At 32.4% G+C, this 22,403-nt stretch overlaps 2 protein-coding genes and 1 long non-coding RNA gene across 3 annotated transcripts; 2 read left to right on the top strand and 1 right to left on the bottom strand.

Moving 5' to 3' along the window:
• Positions 1-4,126: 4,126 nt before the first annotated feature.
• LOC134699316 (carbonic anhydrase 7-like) lies at positions 4,127-7,032 on the top strand. Its single transcript, XM_063560930.1, has 5 exons — positions 4,127-4,202; positions 4,821-4,850; positions 5,760-5,930; positions 6,200-6,351; positions 7,003-7,032. Exons 1-5 carry the CDS (start codon positions 4,127-4,129, stop codon positions 7,030-7,032), a joined length of 459 nt encoding a protein of 152 aa, XP_063417000.1.
• Positions 7,033-7,581: 549 nt separating this feature from the next.
• Positions 7,582-16,047, top strand: LOC134699315 (carbonic anhydrase 14-like). The gene is made up of 5 exons (XM_063560929.1): positions 7,582-7,674; positions 8,397-8,460; positions 14,119-14,276; positions 15,156-15,374; positions 15,931-16,047. Exons 1-5 carry the CDS (start codon positions 7,582-7,584, stop codon positions 16,045-16,047), a joined length of 651 nt encoding a protein of 216 aa, XP_063416999.1.
• Positions 16,048-17,814: 1,767 nt separating this feature from the next.
• Positions 17,815-21,799, bottom strand: LOC134699292 (uncharacterized). Its single transcript, XR_010103549.1, has 3 exons — positions 21,527-21,799; positions 19,315-19,508; positions 17,815-17,912 (listed from the first exon to the last, which is right to left on the bottom strand). It is a non-coding gene; the product is annotated as an uncharacterized LOC134699292 (long non-coding RNA).
• Between the last annotated feature and the right edge of the window lie 604 nt (positions 21,800-22,403).

Raw genomic sequence — 22,403 nt, 5'->3', positions numbered from 1 at the left:
TAACTAAAGTAAAATTGCTGCTTCAAAAATGACTTATATAATTAATCTATGCAGTTTATTGCGGAACACGTACATGTTTATGCCAAAGAAATGTAAAAATCTTAATCCCTCTGAATGATACTTGGAATCAACTTAGATGATAAAAGGTCCTAATATGCAGTACAATTATTCACAAAAGTACAGGGAGATGTTCGAATACACAAGAAAATATCATAATATGCATATGTCTATGGAATAAACATATTAATTTCATTGTTTTATGTGATTTTTCCTTTAAGAATCACTTCAAGTCATTTGAATTATTCCATTTTGAACCCTTTGTGATGGCGACTAAATGTTGTCAATCCTCTCCAAGTTAAATGTTGATCATCCCAACTATTCATAACTAACATAATCTGATGCATGCGACGTTAAAGCACCAATGTATTTATCGATCATCAGCTTCAACAGGCAACGCTAACAGAATACAATAATAAAGCCTCAATTAACAACCATTGTAAATTTCAAACCCTGAACCTACAGACTCTAAAGATTTTATGTCCTCGCCCCTATCTTGAATAATGGCAAACTGCTTGATGGAAGTCATGGTCATTTTCCGTTTTGGTTCTGGAGTCGATGGTTATTGTGGGTGCTCTCATTTTGATTTTCATTTACTGCTTTTCTGCATTAATCATGTCTAAAGAAATCTTTTAAATCGCTTCACATTTTATCATTCATTTTATAGCTTACTACAGCTTACTATTCATCCTGTGTTCCATTTATTAAACCACTGTTACAAACCCTCATTAAAACCAATACAAACTCACAGCTATAATTTCGAATATTGCAAGTTACAGACTATTCAAGCTAGTCCGCATTGGAAACGATGAAAAAGAGAAAAGATCTTGCCAACAAAGGACTCGATGGCGTCAATTTAGGGAATATTCTTCGTCATAAATAAGTTCAATTGAAAATATCTCCTTATTTCAAAGATCAGTCTGTACCAATCATTTCTTATCCTATACCAAACCTATCCTATTGCAATTAAAATTTTCAATTACAAACAGGTTTTGCAGGATCTCAAAATTGACGACTTCAAGTCTAAACCTCCTGATTGCACTCTGTGCTAGTTCCTAATTCACATATAATCCGGCTGTCTACATTATCACCGGTGACCTCAACATTGTCAATAACACTTCCCTACGAAATTTGTTATCAAAAGTTCCAAAATATCGTGAGCTTAAATCCATCAATTGGAAATTCAACTTTAAAATGTTGATGGGTTTAGTCGAGGATTATGCCAGGCAATGGGCTAAGCGCGAGAAATAAGACGTAGACACTCTTTCCGAATGAATTAAGGAAGTCAGGTCGTTGATACAAATCAGAATTAAGAAACTGAATGGGTCTATCAATACGCATGCTACGTCAATCTTTAAAGACCCAAATGTTGCAACACTTATCTTACCTTCAAGACAAATATGTCGTTGTCCCCGCAGAAAAAACCCCAGATAAAACCCTTATCATCGTTTTTGTGTGTAACAGCTTGATAAACGAATTAGGTATTGACAATTCACTTGGAAAGTCAACATATACCATCATGACACTTACCAAAGAGGAAATCCGGGATGATCTGTTCTATGTATGTTCCTTTTGAAATTCAACCAAAAATGAAGAACTGTATCTTCCATCACTGTATTGGATATACACTACATACACTGTAATATCCTTACAGACAACGGTATAGTGTTAGGTCTTTCAAGTGCTTCACGTAACCTCTTTCTAAATTGTTAACATCTATTTTATCAGCAATCAAAGACGGGCTTCAAAGTTATTGTGAAATTGCCTATTCCAAAGATGGCACGAATCAGATGTGGATACTTCAAAATTCCAAAGATCTTTCAGAGTATATACAATCTAACTCTCTTTCATCTTGTCATAGTATTAAAACATTTGAGTGTTCTACACTTAACACAAGTTTAACACTTTTAAGCTAAAAGACAAATTGAAAGATTTGGTATTACTTTGTATCAGAAAAAAAACAGTGTCAACTTAGATACAAGGGAGGGATAAAGCCTTCTTTGTAAAGGATCACACTGATTGTAACAAAAATTCTCTGAAACTGACATTATCAAGATGCTTAAATTTTTGATTAACAACATATTTCTGACGTTCGGAGTACGCGTTTGTCACCAGCCTGTCGGCATTCCAATGGGAACAAATTATCTTTGTTACTCCTGGGTTTTGATTCTTATTGTCATTGCGCCCCTCTTCTGGTCGACTTGTTTCTTTATTATTATAAGGCTAACTTCATACAGGAACTTCTTAGGAAGAACGATAAGAAGTAAGCAATATCCTTCCTTTAACTCTACTTTCCGCTATTTAGATGACGTTCTTTCACAAAATTAGTAGAGATAAAGGATACCAAGGATACAGTTAAGTCGGCCTCATATCTTGACTTACATCTAAAAATTGACAATGAGTGTCGGTTGAAACCAAACTTTACGATAAAAGAGATGATTTCAGCTTTCCAATTGCGACCTTTCCATTTCTAAGTAGCAACTTTGCAGCTGCACCTGCATACGGGGTATATATCTCCCAATTGATACGATATTCCCGTGTTTGCATTCCCTATCATGGTGTTTTAGTCAGAGGGTTGCTGCTCACAAGGAAGCTATTAAACCAAGATTTCCAAATGGTGAAGTTGAAATCATCCCTTCGTAAATTTTACGGACGCCATCACCAGTTGGTTGACTGTTATGGAATAACCGTTTCACAAATGATATCGGATATGTTGTTTAAGTCGTAACTACAATCCTCTTCCCTTTCATGAATGTGACCTACCGAATTAGACTATTTACCGGAGTTGTTAACACATAAGCAACACGAAGGGTGTCATATGTGGAACACTATCTTCTTACCCTTCCGGAGCACCTGAGATTACCCCAGTTTTTGGTGGGGTTCGTGTTGCCCATTCTTTAGTTTTCTATGTTGTGTCATGTGAACTATTGTTTGTATGTTTGTCTTTTTTATTTTTAGCCATGGCGTTGTCAGTTCATTTTCGATTGATGCGTTTGACTGTCCCTTTGGTATCTTTCGTCCCTCTTTTACTACTAGTAGTTTTTGATATGCTTTTGATAATTTATGAAGGCTGTATGATGACCTGATTCGTTAACGTCAGTGTCCATTGTTCCTCGTACTACATCTCCTTAATTTTTGTATTTACAGTTTTCTCGCCTGACGCTAAGAATCAATCAGAAGAAAAAAAATATCTCGTGTGTTTTTATTGGGTTATATAAAGCCGTTCGCTGATGGAAACACATTTTGTATGACGCGCTTTTACTTAAAACGTGCGCAAAATCAACGCTTTAATAAGTTAATAAAATTACAAATAAAGTATAACTACCTGCTGATGTTGCAACCATGAAATACAGAGTCTATCAATTGGTTCGTCGGTTTTCCTATCTATAGTTGTAACGTTGTCAAGGAAGCATGTGTCGTCTTGCATATTACATTTTAATTAATTGGAAAAAAATGATCTATTTCTTAATGCCTCTATTAAGCAATTAATATTGAAAATGAGAAAATTAATAATGTTTACGATGGAATCTCAAAATTTAATTAGAACATGTTTGTGTGTTAAGTTTTTTAAGCATTATATGAATTCAAATGAAAAAACAGCAATGTAAACAATATGGTCAATTTCTTAGCTTCATATCATAACATTGCCTTGATCATGACTCGTTTCTTTTGATGATCAGTTTGTAAACTTATAACTGTCACGCTGTCTTATATTAACAAACGTATATAAAAAAATGTACATCTCTATTCATTCATATAAATCAAACGTTAAAATTTGTTGAAATTACACTAGTTTAGGAATATAGGAATAAGTAATGATCTTCATCAATCTAGAATGATGGAATGGTAACAACAAAAACAGTAAATTGTTTGCAAAGAAAGACTAATGAATTACAAAATGTATGACAGAAAACCTTGTTTAAAAAAATAGTCTGTTTAAAAAATAGTCTTCACACTTTAATTGTAAAATCTATCATGACATATTCATATTATAAATATACGTACATGCATATCTTTTACGGTAGATGGCTTTCTGGAGTATGTAATAAGATTCCATTAAAACAATACAATGTATGTATTAAATGCCTTGACTTTTTACGTGATTTCTGTGTTTTATGGTTCTTTTCGTGTGAATGGAGATGCAGGTAAGATAACTCTATCTTTCATGACAATTTTAATTGTTGATTCATCTGACTTTTTCAATTCTTATACATTTGTTTAAGAATTTATTCATCTACGTTTCTTTTTCCTACGTAATTTACATCACCTTTATTTGTGTTTTTTTTTCGAAATAAATGGAAATTTAAAAAAATATATATTTACGACTGATTTTTGTATATATGATGTTTTTTTGTCATAAATATAGAAATAAGCATCTTAAGAATATATTGTATGATTGCCAATGAGACAACTATCCATCAAATTTCAAATGAATTGGATGTAAGAAATTTGAAGTAACCGTAAGGCCTTCAACAATCTGAAAAATCCATGCCGTAAGGTCGGCTATAAAAGGCCCAGATATAATATATGCAACAATTTAATAAAGAAAGCTAACACAATCAGTTATGCCAAGAATGTACTTTGGTCGATACATATGTACCCCATTTGATTTGATATATTTATTGGTGAAAACAATTGGGTCAATACCACAGTTGGTTGATATGATAATTATTTGCAAATACTTGGTCGATAGGTGGTAAATAAAAGATCTCTAAATTGCTCATATTCAAAGTTTGCTTTTTCCATATTTTCTTTAATTCCAGGAAACATGTGGGGATATCAAGATGGTATACGTAAGTAGTTTGTTTATTTGAAGACAACTATTTGGATTTGATGATACAATATGACATTCACATAATACAATATCACAACCCTGACTCGATTCAAGAATGAGTCTCTTATCCATATGCATCGAATGGTAGTAGATACATGTATGATTACAAATGTATTTTAATTCATGATACATTTTAGATACACGCTTTATTTCATGTTCGGATCCTCGATGACCGAATGGAAGAAGAATTCGAACTACTGTATCACTAGCCTGACATTATCTCTCTGTTAATCCACTCTTCACTGATATTCGATAAAAACGATACAGATTATACAAATACAATCCTTCACATACTTGAACATAATGTGTATATGCTGTTATATTTAAAATTCAATTCATTATAAAGATTTACTAAAGTTCTATCAGTATAGAATAATAAACTGTTACATAAAAAATGCTATCCTAGGGCCTGATATTAGGTCGGCAGATGAAATGTTATGGAAATGATGGATGTTTTATTATTTTTGTCATCATATATTTTATACACTGTTTTCTAATTTCGTCACAAATGCATTACGTTAGGTAGTTATTCTAACGAAATGGTAATTTTAAGTTGGTATCAACACTATGTACCATCGTCATCGGAGTTTTGGTTCCACTATAGCAGAAAAATATACCAATAGCTGTGCGTAACTCTTTATACCTTATTTCTGTAGCTCGTGCTATATTGCCAAGCATATAATAAAAATATAAAAACAGTATATGATAACTTACCAGGATTTTTTAAGGTGACACAGCAGGTATATAAAAATAAACTGATCAATGCAACCAAAAACAAGGTATACAATCAATACATATGGTTAAAGTTGAAGAGTCACCGATCGACAAACAAACCAATCAAAACACAGTTTATCTCTTTCTTCTGTAGATCCCGCTGAATGGCCAAGAGAATATAGAACATGTGGTGGTCGGCGGCAATCACCGATCGACATACAAACCAGTCAAATAGTTGTGGATGAACGATTGGGCAGATTTGACCTCAGTGATCTAAATATGATCAACAACATTCGGTTGACATTGAAAAATAATGGACACACAGGTATAGTAATGAGGAATTGTATTAACATTTACAGTAAATACAAATGTGTGCGGCACCAATTTTAACAAATGATAATGATAATAACATGTTCAAATGACAGTTTCTGTTTACTAGAATTTGAAGCTCACATTACAACGAATTGCTTTCACTTGTGTGCATCTGTTCGTTTGCCTTAACATCCACAAAAATGTACAAGATTCCGCTGAAAATGTAAACATTTAATTTTTACATAATGGCACATTCTTAAAGTTAGGATTTATTTCATTTAGTTGAAGTTGACGTAGAAGGACGTAACAACTTAGCAGTAGTTGGTGGAGGACTTCCTGGGTCTTATCTTGTAAAACAGTTTCACTTCCATTGGGGCTCACAGGACAGCAGAGGATCAGAACATGATATAAATGGACGATTCTTTCCTATGGAGGTAATGACAACACTAGATATTGTTTCCCCTCGATGCTTTGGACAAAATATAATATCAACACATATATATATAAGTTGTAATGTTGTACAAATTATAAATTATACAGGTTTTTTTTTATACAAGTTATCAGTATTTTATAAACCCCTTTACACATATTGTTGATTCAAAATAAACTCATAATAGATACCAGGACTAAATTTTGTTTGTACGCCAGAGGCGCGTTTCGTCAACAAAAGACTCATCAGTGACGCTCGAATCCAAAAAAAAAGATAAAAAGGTCAAATAAAGTACAAAGTTGGAGAACATAGAGGAACAAAATTACTAAAAGTTTTGCCAAATACAGCTAAGGTAATCTATGCCTGAGGTAGAAAAGCCTTAGTATTTCAAAAAATTTTAATTTTGTAAACAGTTAGTTTATAAATATAACCACATCAATGATAATTCATGTCAGCACAAAAGTGCTGACCACTGGGCAAGCACACAGTTTCTTGATTCTCAATATTTATGTCATATTTCCACAACTACATGATGCAGCTAAATACTGAGCCCTAAGTAAAAAAATTGAAGGATCACAAAAAGACAACGATATGATTTTGGTATTAGTAGAAAAATAAAATTAGAATTAAACCATTTAGGTGTCTTCATTTCCAGCTTGATGACAAGGAGAATGACAATACATGATAGGTTGAAGTGTATGATAATTTAGATTTAAGACATTAAACGGATACATTTTAGAAGATAAACTTTTATCTCTTGTATTGGTGTAAAATGGTATGTGTCCAAATTTATAATTTGTACAAAACCCCTGTACACATTTATTTGTACAAACTTACATCTCTTGTACATAATATATATATATATATATAGCAAAAAAAAGTAAGAAGAATGCATTTAACTTTCATTTATTTCATAACTTGACATTTCCTAAATGCTTTGGAACAAAATGGTCTTGAAGATAGTCTGCGTATAAATTAAACAACATTTACCTAAGTTTGCCGATGTTCAGCTTTTATATATCGAATAACAATTCAAATCAAGGTAACAAAGACACACTTAGGGGATAGTGTAAACTCAAAAAAGAGGATAGACAGGGTATGATTTCATCCTATGCGTGTATGATCCGCAATTGGAATCAAATTTATTCAAGAAAAAAAAAGAAAAAAATAATGTATGCATTTTATCATCACTATACATGTTTTCTTGTAACTTTTATTACTATCGTGAATTTAGATGCATGTTGTGACCTACTCACAGAGATACAGAATGTTTGAAGAAGCTAAAAATGCAACAGGAGGCCTTGCTGTTCTGTCGTTTCTATTCGACGTACGTTTTTGTATGACATAAATTCGTGCCATATTGTTGTTTCACGTTAGATCTTATATTTATTTTCTGAAACTCATCATTTTAAAATAATGTATAGTTAAAAGCAATGAATTATCCATTCATCAAGATATTTCCTGTTCGTTAAGTTATTAGTTGAAATGTTCTCAGAAACAAGATCGTTTGTCAAAAGTATAAAACATTCAAAATATCAGTAGTATTTCATTTGTATAATTGAATAACGCTTCTGGGACATAGAATTAAAGAGTAATAATGGAAACGCTATTTCATAAAGTTTTTTCTAGTTGTTTTTTAAGGAAATTTGTATTTATTTATTACACTCCAAATAAGCTTTATAATACAATTATTTTAGTTAATACAAGAGTGACATTCAATTCAAACACAAAGCGACAATTTTCAAAAGATTCATACACTGGTTTTAAATTAAATAGACTGTCAAAACAGATAATCTATTGTAATAAATTATGACAAATTTGAGTGGGTGAAAGAGCAGATTGTTACATTAAAAATGAAAGTTTGCCATTGGAGCTTTGTTTTGGTTGACAGGGTTTTCTCGGGGTAACAGTCTGATCTTTTACCATTCCACTACATGCATGAGTTATTGATATAATGTTACTTCTAGTAGAAATACATGATATTTCTTATATGTTATTTCGAGTAGAAAGTTTTACTATCTCAGACTGTATTGTTTTACTCTGTTTAAGGTTGGTGCTGATAATCCTGCATTTGACGAAATGATTTCTCATATGAACGAAGTACAACACAAAGGTAATATTAACCCTTGAGCTTTTACGTAGATATAGATAAAAAAACAATACCAATCCATGTGCCATTAGGTCATAATAATGCATTTGCAAACCTAGTTTGTCTTTGAGTCCTTTTCTTATTTGCCATGGCGTTTTCTCTTTTTTTTTTCTAAGACAAATAAGTTTGAATGTCCCTTTTGTATATTTTGCGTCTCTGTGAGATAAGAAAGAGTAAGCAGTGTTTACTTCTCATGGACCACGCGATGACAATAGATTTTCTACAAACACCTGGCATGCAGTTAATGAAGAAAACCCTCAGTAGTTTGAAAAAAATCAGTATAACTATAAGTTGTATCATTCTCAAGAGGAAAACTTTTGTCTTTGTTTGGCTTCGTGTTGCTTAAATTATAGTTTCCTGAGTTTAGCTTTGTAGACGAGTGTGTCTACGTTTATCATATGTCTGTAAGTATTGTCTGTATTCCTGATTTATCTGTTAGTTAAAATGGTGTTTAAAATAGCCTTCCGTGAGATAGTCCAGATGGACTCTTTATGTCTTTAGTATCCTTTTAATGTTTGATGTCAATATGATGAATCATGTCGTATCTAATGTTTTTATAGTTTGGTTTTAGGTTTTTCTATTAAACCACTCTCCCAAGGCTAGGGAGATTGTTATTCGTCAAGATACGTGTTTTAATTCGCGACAATTTGATATGTCTGGCCTAAGTCAGATGCCTGTACACTTTTTGCTATTGGTTTATTGTTAAAGCATATATGATGTCACTAACTTTGTCGTTTATGACATTATATTTTTAACTTTCGGTGCCTTTTTTTGTATGAATAAATATATACCGTACCTTGTGGGTTTTGCTGAAGGTTGTACGCACTATTTTTGTTCTATATATAGTCCTAGTTGTTCTTAGTTTATCTTCAAGTACTTCTAATAAAACAACATCAATTAATTTTTGGAAATCCTGTTTGTATATATTAGACTATCATACTCGTCTCAATAGACAGTTCGAGTTGACTTTAGTTCGTGTTGTAGTTAGTTCGTGGTGTGTTGTAATCGATCATGACGGGTGTTTACTTCTTCATGGATTCATGTGCATGAACACTATTTTGAAAAAAATGATGTTTACTGAATTTATTTTGTGAAAGCTGTCGAAAGATTTTTCTATTAACCGATATCCTGTTTTGGTTACATTACAGATATTTCACCTTTCAAAGCACATGCGTTTGCTAATTTTTGTTGATTTCGATTTTGGTTACAAAGCCGTCGTAATATGTTGATGTCTGTGGGTTTTTTTTCTTCTTTCATTCGTTCATATTGTTTTGTCCTGTAAATCTATAGTATTTCTAGATCTATCTTAGTAAAAAGAATGTACCCGAGTTCATGTAACATCAGCAGTGAATATGGAACGCCATGACTGTCTTCTGATGTTGATTGTTTAATATGTTCGGTGCGTTATGCATTATGTTCAGTAGTATGTATATTATGTTCAGTAGATATCCCATTATGTTTAGTAGTTTTTACATTATGTTCGGTGCTTTGGTTATTATGTTCAGTAGTTTCATTATTATATGCGGTGGTGTTTAAATTATGTTCGGTACTTCTGAAGTTATATTCAGTACATTTTTCATTATGTTCAGTACTTTCGACATTATGTTCAGTAGATTCAATATTATTTGCAGTACATTATGTAATACCTTCAGTAGTCCCGGTTTTTTATATTCAGTTGATTATTCATTATGTTCAGTAAAAGCATTTGTATTATATTCGGTTCGTTCAACTTTATGTTCAGTGGTTTTATCATTATGATGATGTAGTAAAAGTCGGGAAGTCAATAACGGAAATTGTCGGAAAAAAACGAACGCAGATATTCTTGATGGACGGGTTGAGACCCCCGCGCTAACAGGTCTTACAGCGCCGTATATTCTGAATATGTGATAATGTGTCTGTCTCAAGTCAGGAGCTTGTAATTCATTGGTTGTCGTTTGTTGGTGTGTTACATATTTTTTTTCATTTTTGTTTTATTACTAATAAGGCCTTAGTTAATTCGTTTTAATTGTTTTATAGATGAATTGCAGTATGGGCTGTGCTCATTGTTGAAGGGCGTAATGTGACCTATAGTTGTTAATTTATGTGTCATTTTGGTCACTTAGTGTGGAGAGTTGTCTCATTTGCATTCATATCAAATCTTTGTTTTTACATTGACCATTTGGTATATGGTCGTGTTTTAAGCGTCACGTACATACAGGTCATACATTAACTATTTGAAAGAAATCAAATCGTTAACTACTAATGGGTGCCGTAGATGGTTCACCGGAATTTTCTTAACATGTTAGAGATAGTAAACTAAAGGTGTTAATTCATAGAACAGACAAGGGATGTGCCTTCGGTCTTTGTGTTTCGAGTTATAGTTACTTTTTCCATACCGAGTATTTATTCTAATTCAAGCTCCACGTGATGCAGGAAAATAGTATCTTGGAGCAAGGCTATTTCCTTCTTTTCAGGGGGGACCCTAGCAAACAACATGTTTATAATGGCATTGTAGAGATTTTCTGATTAAATAAATAAAGTTGCCAATCCGGTACATGCATAGATTGGTTTAAAAGCATTCTTTTTAGATTTTGATTAGATTGGAAAAGCTTAATACGAGTGTTGGAAATTGAGAGCACAAAAAAGGGGGAGGGGGTTTGTTCCACATGAAAATTATTGATCTTATGAATTCTACATTTGAAAGGTTAATATACTATTCGGTTATTAAAAGAGAGAAAAAAACAAATGTGAAACCAATTTTAATGGTCTTTCTTCCATGCCTAGAATTTTCTTCCATTGAAATTTGCAAACATCCCAGAACAAATCACACGAATGATTAATATTGACCATTTTGTATTATATATATTCAAATATGATGTAACGTGTTCTGAAATCTATGCATTCTGAGAAACAACCTGATCCGAACTTTCCGCATCTTAATTATGTTGTAATACGACCCACAAACAGGCGGCAAACAGAGGTCTACCCGGGGGTTAACTTCACTATCAAAATACGAGGGGGAGGGGCACTTTAAATTTTAACCCCTACAATGTACCTGAAATTATTCAGGTCATGTAAAAATTATAGATCACATCTTATTCAAAGCAACGAAAATTCTGACCTGGAAATATCAAAAAAGGATCAGGGGCGGATTCAGCAATTTTAAAAAGGGGGTTCTAACCCAGGTCAAGGAAGGAGACGGGGTTCCAACTTCATGTCCCCATTCAAATGCATTGATAGTCCAACAATCACATATTAAGTCAATCAGTTTTTGATTAATGAAGCGATCTTGCTTATTTCAGAACATATCTTAAGCATACTATGGCTAGTAGTATCTGTATTTATCTTCCCTTCTATACATTTATAGGAATATGATTGGTTAATAGCGACCTCGTGGAGACCGTGTATATTCAATATTAGGTTAGTAAGGAGGCGGGGCTTATTTCAATACACGGTTAGTAGTTGATTTACAACTTGTTTGATTAGTAAAGTATTGAAAGATCTGTTTAATATTGTTATATCAAGGTTGTAAAAAATAGATATTTGTCGTTAACATAAGTGTTTTAAATGCAGACCAATTGCAGAAGGTTCTAAAATTGAACACTTGAACACTTTTTATACAGAAATTAGAAGATGTGTTATTATAGCAAATAAGACAACTTTAGTCTAAATTCAACAAATAAAGATAGTCGGTAAGATAAATTCGCTCTCACCCCATATGGAATTTACTGACCCTGTATATATATCATTTTAGGTCACTAGCACACTATGTAACTAATAACACCAGTTCTTTATTTGATTTTAATATATAAATAATGTCAACAATTTTGGCTAAATCAATGTTGATCGGATCAGATATTGTGATTTTCAGATCTATTGTAAATGTCTGTAATTATCATATCCACAAAGTGCTTCTTTGGGAATGAAAAAGTTGTTATTACTCTTAGTCAAAATATTGCTGCTGAAATGAACACAAGCTATTCTTAATTCCATTATTTTTCTCCTGTCGTTCATACCTAAATATGCGAAATCGTGTAGCGACAACTTACAAATTAAGTCAGGAGTTATTTTTCCTGGTGAAAAATGCCAACTTGGGAACGTAAACCACGCCGATTTAAAACTGCTTTCATTTCTTCCATTTTCATTCAATCACGATAAGGTCTTCATGAATAAAACGTCCGTCAAAAATATTCGCGTTCGTTTTTTTTCGACAATTTCCGTTATTGACTTCCCGACTTTTGCATCATAATGATACAACCACTGAACATAAAGTTGAATGAACCGAATATAATACAAATGCTTTTTACTGAACATCATGAATAATCTACAAAATATAAAGAAACCGGGACTACTGAAGGTATTACATAATGTACTGCAAATAATATTGAATCTACTGAACAAACTGTCGAAAGTACTGAACATAATGAAAAATGTACTGAATATAACGTCAGAAGTACCGAACATAATTTAAATACCACTGCATATAATAATGAAACTACTGAACATACCAAAGCACCGAATATAATGTAAAAACTACTAATTATAATGTAATAACTACTGAACATAATAGGATATCTACTGAACATAATATACATACTACTGAACATAATGCATAAAGCACCGAACATATTAAACAATCAACATCAGAAGACAGTCATGGTGTTTCATAAGTGTACATTTAAAACTTCGCCTGCATATGGGATATACATTACCTATTTATTTGGTATTCAAGAGATTGCAGCAAGTTGATGAAGAAGGGGTATGTCAAAGTACGTCGTCTCGTCCTTTAAAAACAAAAAACTGACCGGAGGTACGAAGACCTTGTTGATAAATATTTCGTATCAACTTCACAAATGATACACGATGGAGTTGAAGTATATATTCTTGGTACTGACGTTGTTCATCATCTTACTAATGTTTTATAGTGTGCTTTGAATGTCTTTATTCATATGGGTTTTAATGTTGAGTATGCATTGTCTATGAGACCTTTTACGATTCTTTGTAACATATGACATGACTGTCATTGTGTTACGTATTAATCTTTTTATAATTTCTGTCTTTCATTTTTTCATATATTCTTTGTCTATATGCCTTTTTGTGTTTCCTTTTTACCTTTGACTTACTTCTGCATTTAAACATCCCGTCATTGTGTGATTTTGCCATGGTCAATGTTTGTTACCTTATTTGTTTGTTTTACACAATAATCACTGTAGTACCCCTATATTGTTGACATTTATTATCTGTTTTATCTGTTAGTTTTGTTAATACATCGAAATTGATCGAATTCAAGTAATGGCATTCATTATTGTATGCGACTGCCATATACGTGAGAGGTTTAGCTAGCTATCAAACATGTTTAATCCGTCATTGTCTACATAAGAAAATTCCTGTATCAAATTAGGAATATGACAGTTATATTCCATTCGTTTCATGTGTTTGGGCGTTTGATTTTGACATTTATTAGGGTCTTTCCCTTTTTAATTTTTTCTAGGAGTACTATATTTATGTGATTACACTTTGTTTTGTATTCGACAAATGATAATTGATTACTTTTCATATATTTTTACTTTGATAAAGAGTTGTCTTACTGACAATCATACATGTACTACATCTTCTTAGTTATATATACATCATTGTTTTCAGACGACCATGTAGAAATTCAAGCGTTTCCTTTAGGATCCTTGTTTCCACGTTCCACTGATGTATTTTATAGATATTACGGTGGATTGACAACGCCGCCATGTTATGAAAGTGTAATTTGGACAATATTTCAAGAGCATATACGAATTTCGGAAAGACAGGTGAATGATGAATAATATTTATATAGGTTACCGCTAAATGCAAATACTCGTATGATGCTTCCATACTCGGATGGTCGGACCATGAGTATTTACCTTACTTCGTTATAAAAAAAACCCGGACCATGTGAGTATTTAAACAATATAGGTGTTTTCTCGATCGGCTATTACAAAATAGGCAAAGTTTTTGTTTCCTTAACTTTGTGGCGACTGATTGTACATCGGATATACTCATTCTTTTTTTTTTTCTTGCATTGTTTCCGCATGTTGCTTCACTGTTACACTTAAGATACCAGAACTAAATTTTGTATATACGCCAAGCGCGCGTTTTGTCTACAAAAGACTCATCAGTAACGCTCGAATCCAAAAAAAAGTTAAAAATGTCAAAAAAAGAACGAACTTGAAGAGTATTGAAGACCAAAATTCCTAAAAGTTTTGCCAAATACAGCTAAGGTAATCTATGCCTGAGGTAGAAAAGCCTTCGAAAATGAGTAAATCAAAAGCTCAAACACATCAAACGAATGAATTACAGCGGTCATATTCCTGACTTGTTACAGACATGCATTTACTTATAATATATAGAAAATGATGGATTAAACCTCGTTTTACAGCTGGTTAACCTCTCTCGTGTATAAAATAATAAAAACAACAAAAAAACAAACAGATATGTCAACAACTTTCGTGGCCTTTTATAGCTGACTATATTTGCTTTATGGGCTTTGCTGTGACCTACAACTGTTAATGTCTGTGTCATTTAGACTGTTTTGGTGAGTTGTCTCATTGTTAATCATAAATGTACCACATTTCTTGATTTTTTTGTATGATACATCTTTGATTTATTTCGTATTTTTTTAAGATTGTTTAATTCTTATTCCTTTGTAGATAAACCAATTCAGACATCTAGGCGATCGTCATTTTGTTCGTTTCCGAGGACTGTCAGACAATTATCGACCAACGCAGCCTTTAAATGGAAGATATGTTTATACCAATACTCCAATGGGTTATCAATATCGAAGGGAAGGTACAGTCGGAAGACAACCTCAGCGACCAATGTCCACTCCAAACAGACAGGTTGTCTTTAGTAAATTTATCATGCCGCAGGTAGATGTTTATAGATTTTTAAACACAATAATATGACGGAAAATGTTAGTGCGACAGTGAAACAAAATTGAAAACCTCCAATAAAAAAGAAAAGATATGGGGTATCTATCTCTTACACATAATCAGTATATGTGCACAGCAAAACACACACACACACATGGGGTATCCATCTCCGACACATAATCAGTATATGTGCACAGCACAAACATAAAAAGTTAAGGAACAGTGCTTGTATAGCAAACAAATGTATATTTATTTCTGATTTATTAAAGTGCTAACATAAGAGAATCCCTTAATGTTTTCACATAGTTTTCATTGCTAAGCACTTAATAATTAGAAGTCACGGTAAGTAATATACGGTTGTTGCAGGAATATTGAAGAATATTGTTCCTAGTTTTTTTTAATTTATTTTAACATTGATGGATACTAGTAGATGGATAAAATAATTCAAAAATATTATGTGATACGTTTAGGGGGTCTTCAGCATTGGATGTACGTATAGCAATAAAAAAAAATATTTAGCATTCTTATCATTTTTGAAATTTGTCTTTTTCAGTTTCTTTCATCAAATACCAGATTAATTGGAAGGAGAAACAATCTCGGAAGAACTTCACAAATACGACGTTATAATTTAAATGGAGGATTATTTCCAAGATACATGAGCTTATATTAACTGTTTCTACATGCTTGATGTTTACAGTAAATAATGGAGTCATAATTCAAACAAATTTGTTTACTTTCAAATAGCAAAGTATGAGCCAGGAAACAGTTACAGGCCAAACATCTTGTTATAAAAACAACAGCATTTGCTCTGTGTGTGAAGAATATAGTACATTGAAAAACGCACTAGATATAATTGCGTTGAATGATCGGTATACATATACGAGTTACGGAAACAACAAAAAATAAAAGACACTAATATCTAGATGTGGATCAAGGCTTTACAAAAAAATGGTGCAACAAATTAGGTGACTTTTGGAATGGGACAATCATGTAAAAAGTCAATGCACTAACCATATATATATATATATATATACATGTAGCTCCATTTAAGGGTTTCATTCACCCCCTCCCTGATTCTGATATCATAACTGACTTGAATGATAAACAATTTATACAGTCCTTCGCCTAAATGTTTCTCGTTTCTCATCTATTATATACATAAGACCGTTGGTTTTCCAGTTTAAATGGTTTTTCATTAGTAATATTTGGGGCCCTTTATAGCTTGCTGTTCGGTATAGTTCAAGGCTCCGTGATGAAGGCCGTACTTTGACCTTTAATGGTTAACTTTTATAAATCGTGACTTAGATGGAAAGTTGTACATCTTACTGACATTCATTCTTCTTACATCTATAGACAGTACCACTTTAAAGAGATATTTTGCCATGATATTTCATTTTGTTCCGGCTCTGTCGGGTATACATTAGAAGTTTTGAAAATATCTGATGATTTAATCAAAATTTCTAATAGTTTGACAATAATAGTTTATTTCAACAGATACACAACACAGATTCATATCCATCATCTGTCTTTAATTGTCATGTTTTGACTAAGTGGTACAATTTACATGTGTAAAACTTAGTACGAACACTGGACACTTTTAATTTGCAAAACACTCATTTGCAAATCCGCCGCCGCCTCAAACAAGAGCTACAATATCATGTATATAACCAAAATGTGCAGAATTACATGGGATTCAATAATTTCATTGGTTTTCTACAGTTACTTTCATATTTATTTTGCAATTTGAATTATAAAAACATGGGATTTTCAATATCCCATGGGACAGGGCAAAATCCCATGGGATTTACCATTATCCCATGGGATTTTTTTTGTCCCATGGGATTATTGTAGTCCCATGGGATATTTGTTGTCCCATGGGACAAAAAAAAATCCCATGGGATTTTTATTATCCCATGGGATTTTTAATATCCCATGGGACAAATTAAAATCCTATGGGATTCTAATTGTAAATATATAGATATAAATAAACAGTAATGTGTATGTTACAATGTATTCTATTTGGTAGTAAATTATTATAAGATGAATCTTTTTAATTGAATATCTTTTTTTCTTGGGAAATGTTAATTTAGCATATTGTTCTTTAACTGTTCAAAACTAAACTTTTAAACATCAAAGCAGATAATGTAAGTATCAATATATGTTTATTCATGAATTATAGAATACTTTCTTGAAACACAATTATTTGCCATTTGAAATCAATAAAAACTCTATTGTTAGGCTTAACATACTAGTAGCTATTTAAGTAAATCTATTTTATTTTCACAATATCTCTCAATACAAAACATTAATAGTTTCTTATCATCCAGCATTGTTTGATGGTATAGTCCACTTTTTGGACATTCGGCACAGAACTTTGACATAATTGTGGTTTCAATATTTTTTCGAATTTAAAAGAACCTCAAATCATTGACTGAGTGATGAAAATAATAACTGATCCAACTTTTGTCTTTGAATTTATTCTGGTCTTGTTTCTATGTTTTCTCCGTTTATTCTAGGTGGTGAATTTCAATCCTTCTGAAAAAGAACCAATAAAATCTAAAGTAATGGATTATACAAAATTGTAAACCTACATGTAGCAATAATATGATTTTCAATAAAAATAGCTATGTGGTATGGATTTTACTGATTGTTAAAGGTTGTCCAGTGTCATCAGTTGCTAACGGCCTACATCCTTTGGTCTCTGATGAAGGGTTGTCAAATTAGCAATATACCACATCTTCCTATTCTAATACCATATAACAATCAATTAAATTATTCTTCTTTATAAGATTTGGGTATTTTCCCAAGTTATATACATAATATATATATATATACTGTAAATTCTGAATAAATGCGAGTTTTTTTTATTGCGAAAAATGCAACAGAGTTGTAGACACAATAATTTAAACTCGCATTATGAAATATATTATATGGATTAAACAGGACTTTTCTCAAAATCGTAAAATTTAAAATCGCGAAAATGACAGAATCGCAATAATAAATGCACGCAATAATTTATGAATTTACAGTATAAAGATCAATGTTAAAACTTTAGACAACTATAATAACATTCCATTATTCACAAGAATTTGCAATATATTATACAAAAATAAATGCAGACAACAGAAACAATATTTCTTTAAGCTTTTGAAGTTCAGACAGATTTCAATTTGTGTTTTCTTTCAATGAAAAAATACCTTGAACTCTTTGAACATATTGGAAACTATAACATTGATACAAAAAAAATATGTATGTTTTATCCTTATTTTTTGTGTTGTTGGCTTGCTGTCTCATTTTAATATACATTTAAACATACATCAATAATCTTCTTCTTTATTAAAAGTAAAAATGGGATATTTTTGATTTTGATATCCCGAAACATTATAGTTCTATCAAATAACTTATTACCAAGTTCAAAAACACCAATGTGTTTGATATTAATTTTAAGACATGTATAAATGTTCCAGACCATATCAGTATTCGGATCTTACTTTTACGGTCCAGAACTTACAGTCTCACCATATGTGTACAGTCAGACCATTTAAGTATACTTGTACTGTCTGGTACCAGCTCGACCAAACCTGTGTTTTTATTTTAACTGCAATTAATCTTTTTGTATTATTCTATTAAAAATTTCAGTTATGTTGATCTGTACTGTACATTTGTTTGTAATAAACTTGACCAACTTCTTAAAATTGGGCAGACTGTATGCGTACAGTCCAAATACTTGTATGTTCTGGAACATAAACATGATTAACAAGCATTTGGCAGGATGTCATGCTAAAATCCCATTTATATTAGTACTAAATTTTGAGTATATACATGTAAATCAACAAGTTACTTACTGAAATTCATGGTGAACACTCACCAAAAACTTACAATTTAGAGGAAAGACTGGAAAGATGAATGCACTATCAAAACAGAGCATAAAACTTACCGAAAAACAAGATGTTTTACATTTATCCAGGAGCAGGATAATTGAAAAGTTGTTTTTTCTTTCTCTGCTGTCCATCATATAACGATTTCATTCATGCAAAATATGAAAATCTGCAAAGGTAAGACCTAGAACCTCAACTTATCCACATTTTGAATTTTGAACTGCATACTTGTCCTTTTCATCTTGCTGACAACCTAAACATAAAAAATGATAAAAACATAATTCTAGATTGACTAAATGTGTTTTTATTTTTGTTGGTACATGTACAAATAATTTTCCCAACTTTAAAACGAACACATCATCACCAAAGAGGAGGTCATACTAACCTCCGAAATATTTAAACAAACCGAAATTATTACTTGATTAAGATCTTGTAAATTAATGGCATAGATACTCTTATTTTTGAAAACTTGATGTCTATTGCATACTTATATTCCTTTGTATGAGAGTATGCATATTAAGATAGACTCCATGGACTTTAATGTAAGCATGATTAATTTTTCAGTCACTGACCATGCTGACAGTTTTTCAGCTCTATGTCTACATTTTGAGAGAATCTTGCAAAACTGTATATTCTGATATTCAGAACTTATTGTGAGGTTTTTATTAATACAACTGAAAGCTGTATTTCGTTTTCATTTCTGATACATATTTATGCGCTGAAGACCAGTGTCTATTTTTTCTCACCGCATTGAAGACCCATAGGTGACCTTCGGCCGTTGTCTGCTCTTTGATTGGGTTGTTGTCTCTTTGTCAAATTCCCAGTTTCCACTTCCCATTTTATATCATGTATGCTGATTTTTCTTAAATTACAATATTCAATCATGCAATTTTGTCCATTATTGAAAATACGATAAGCAAAAATAAATGCACAAAAAAATTTAACATTTTTATATATGTAATGTAAAAGACTTTTTTTTAAATTCAAAACAGTTGCCTACACTGTTAATTTCCTTGTTTGATTTCATATTTTTAAAGCCTTTATAGCTAGCTAGATGGTATGCCAGGGCAGATCCAGCCATTTGAAAAGGGGGGGGGGGTCCCAACCCAAGACAAAGGGGATGGTCCTATATTCATTTGATTTGTTTAATAGTCTCATACAAGAATATATATGGTTTGAGGGTGGGGATCAGGGATCCTGAAATTGTTTCACCTAACCACTGGATGACAGGGGATCTCAACCATTTAAAAGTTTCTCAAACATGTGGGGGTGGGGGTGAACCCCATGGACTCTCCCTATATTTCCTTTGATTTGTTTTATTGTTCTATACAAGAATATATAAATATGGTTTAGGGGCGGGGATGTTGACTGTTTACAAGTTTTCAAACTAGAGGGGGTGGGACTTCACTTTTATTTTATTTCATTATTAATTTTATTGTCCCCGACAAGAATATATATGATTTAGGGGTGGGGATCTGGATCGTTCACAAGATAATAGCACATTCTCAAATTGAACAGGGTGGGGTAACCCCCTAAGACCTCCTTTTAATTTCATTTGATTTGTTTTATCATCCCATTCAAGAATATATATGGTTTAGGGATGGGGATCTGGACTGTTTACAAGATAATAGCATATTCTCAAATTGAAAGGGGTGGGGATTACCTCCCATGGACTCACCCTCCTTTCTTTCTTCCCCCCGAAATACCTTTTAATAAGCCCCAATACACAGATAGTTCACAGTATTTTCCCTTGATTTACACTAAAGAAAATACACTATACTGGTGTATTTTTTTTTTTAAATATAATACAACTGAAGACCACCATGACCACAGTGGTGGATCCAGAATTTTTCATAAGTGGGGCCCACTGACTGCCTAAGAGGGGCCTGCTCCTGCCATGACTCAGTGATTCCATATATAATCAACTAATTCTTTTCCCAAACAGGGGGCCCTGAACTCCTGATCCCCCCTTTATTTTCCTCATTTCAATCACCCTGATATAAATTTAGTTTTATCACTTACAATAGGAATGGTTTGAATTCCCCAATAATTCTTATATACCATTAATATCAACATATTTCATTGTTGATAAATGAAAGGCAAAAGTTTTCTATGGGTAGAAATGGATAGTAGGAAGCTTTCAGATTCACACCATGCCGGTGGCTGTGTTCAAAGTGCTGGGTTTTTATGACCCTGAGCGGCCTCGTTGTTTGCGGACTAACTATTTAGGCCAGTGGTGGATTATAGTGTGCGTGCATTAATCTTCTATACCTTCTTAATCAATATATTCAAATACTGACGGCAAGTTTTGTAATGATGTATCAATGTCTTTTTGAAATCACCGTGCTATTTACATGTGGGATCGAGAATGCAGGGGAAGGAAACTTGTCAATTATGTTTATTTCTAAGCCAAAATAAAATGAGCCGCCGTAAAATTAACCTTGGGTAATAACAGTGCATGTAAGGCTCGTCTCGGAGGGGTGTCTTTTTTTCTGTCTTCTTTTTTTAGTTATATTTTTAATAACTTACACTTTTTCAACATTATTCTCTTGCTTTCACTATACTTTATTCCTTTTTTTCTTTGTCCTTTGTTCTCTATTGTGACTGTTAATTCACATCCATACCCTCTTAATATGTGTATGTGGACTTACTGCAGTTTATTTTTTAGTTCTGGCAGATATATTAGATACAATATATATGTCTCTGGTTCTGGTATATATGTCTCTGGTTCTTTTTCATGCAGTGTCATGAAATATAATGGTTATATGCATATCAGCCAAGATGTGCGAAACATTTTAATAAACAATTCAACACTATATACACGTTATGTGAATTTTATTAAAAATCGATGAAGAACGTAAATTTGGCAGCTAGTGCCCCTTAAACAGGTAAAGTTCAATTAACAAATTGTGATCTACTGGCATTCAACACCAATTAAATTACTTACTTGCTGTATATTGATAAATGTGATTGTATATTGTCAACACCTCAACATCGAGAATACGTCATGTGAGGTGTTGGTCGCTACGTTTGATACGGGGTCAACGGTTGCGGCTTCGAGACAGAGAAAAACTTTCTGTGGAAAGACCTATTGTTTTTCTTCTGATTATTTTTTTTTTCTTCCGCCTAATTTTGTTCTTGCGATAAA

This window comes from Mytilus trossulus, unplaced genomic scaffold (genome assembly GCF_036588685.1).
Source record: "Mytilus trossulus isolate FHL-02 unplaced genomic scaffold, PNRI_Mtr1.1.1.hap1 h1tg000050l__unscaffolded, whole genome shotgun sequence".
In the NCBI taxonomy this organism is placed as follows: domain Eukaryota; kingdom Metazoa; phylum Mollusca; class Bivalvia; order Mytilida; family Mytilidae; genus Mytilus; species Mytilus trossulus.
Note: the sequence above shows the minus strand (reverse complement) of the source record. Positions and strands in the feature narration are given on the sequence as shown.

Bases quoted from the DNA above. Each gene is read 5' to 3' on its own strand.
- LOC134699316 (XM_063560930.1), top strand. From the start codon at position 4,127: ATGTATGTATTAAATGCCTTGACTTTTTACGTGATTTCTGTGTTTTAT. The intron at 4,851-5,759 runs GTAAGTAGTTTG...TTTCTTCTGTAG, and splicing joins GGGATATCAAGATGGTATAC to ATCCCGCTGAATGGCCAAGA. The intron at 6,352-7,002 runs GTAATGACAACA...CTTCATTTCCAG, and splicing joins GACGATTCTTTCCTATGGAG to CTTGATGACAAGGAGAATGA.
- LOC134699315 (XM_063560929.1), top strand. From the start codon at position 7,582: ATGCATGTTGTGACCTACTCACAGAGATACAGAATGTTTGAAGAAGCT. The intron at 14,277-15,155 runs GTGAATGATGAA...ATTCCTTTGTAG, and splicing joins TACGAATTTCGGAAAGACAG to ATAAACCAATTCAGACATCT. The intron at 15,375-15,930 runs GTAGATGTTTAT...TGTCTTTTTCAG, and splicing joins GTAAATTTATCATGCCGCAG to TTTCTTTCATCAAATACCAG.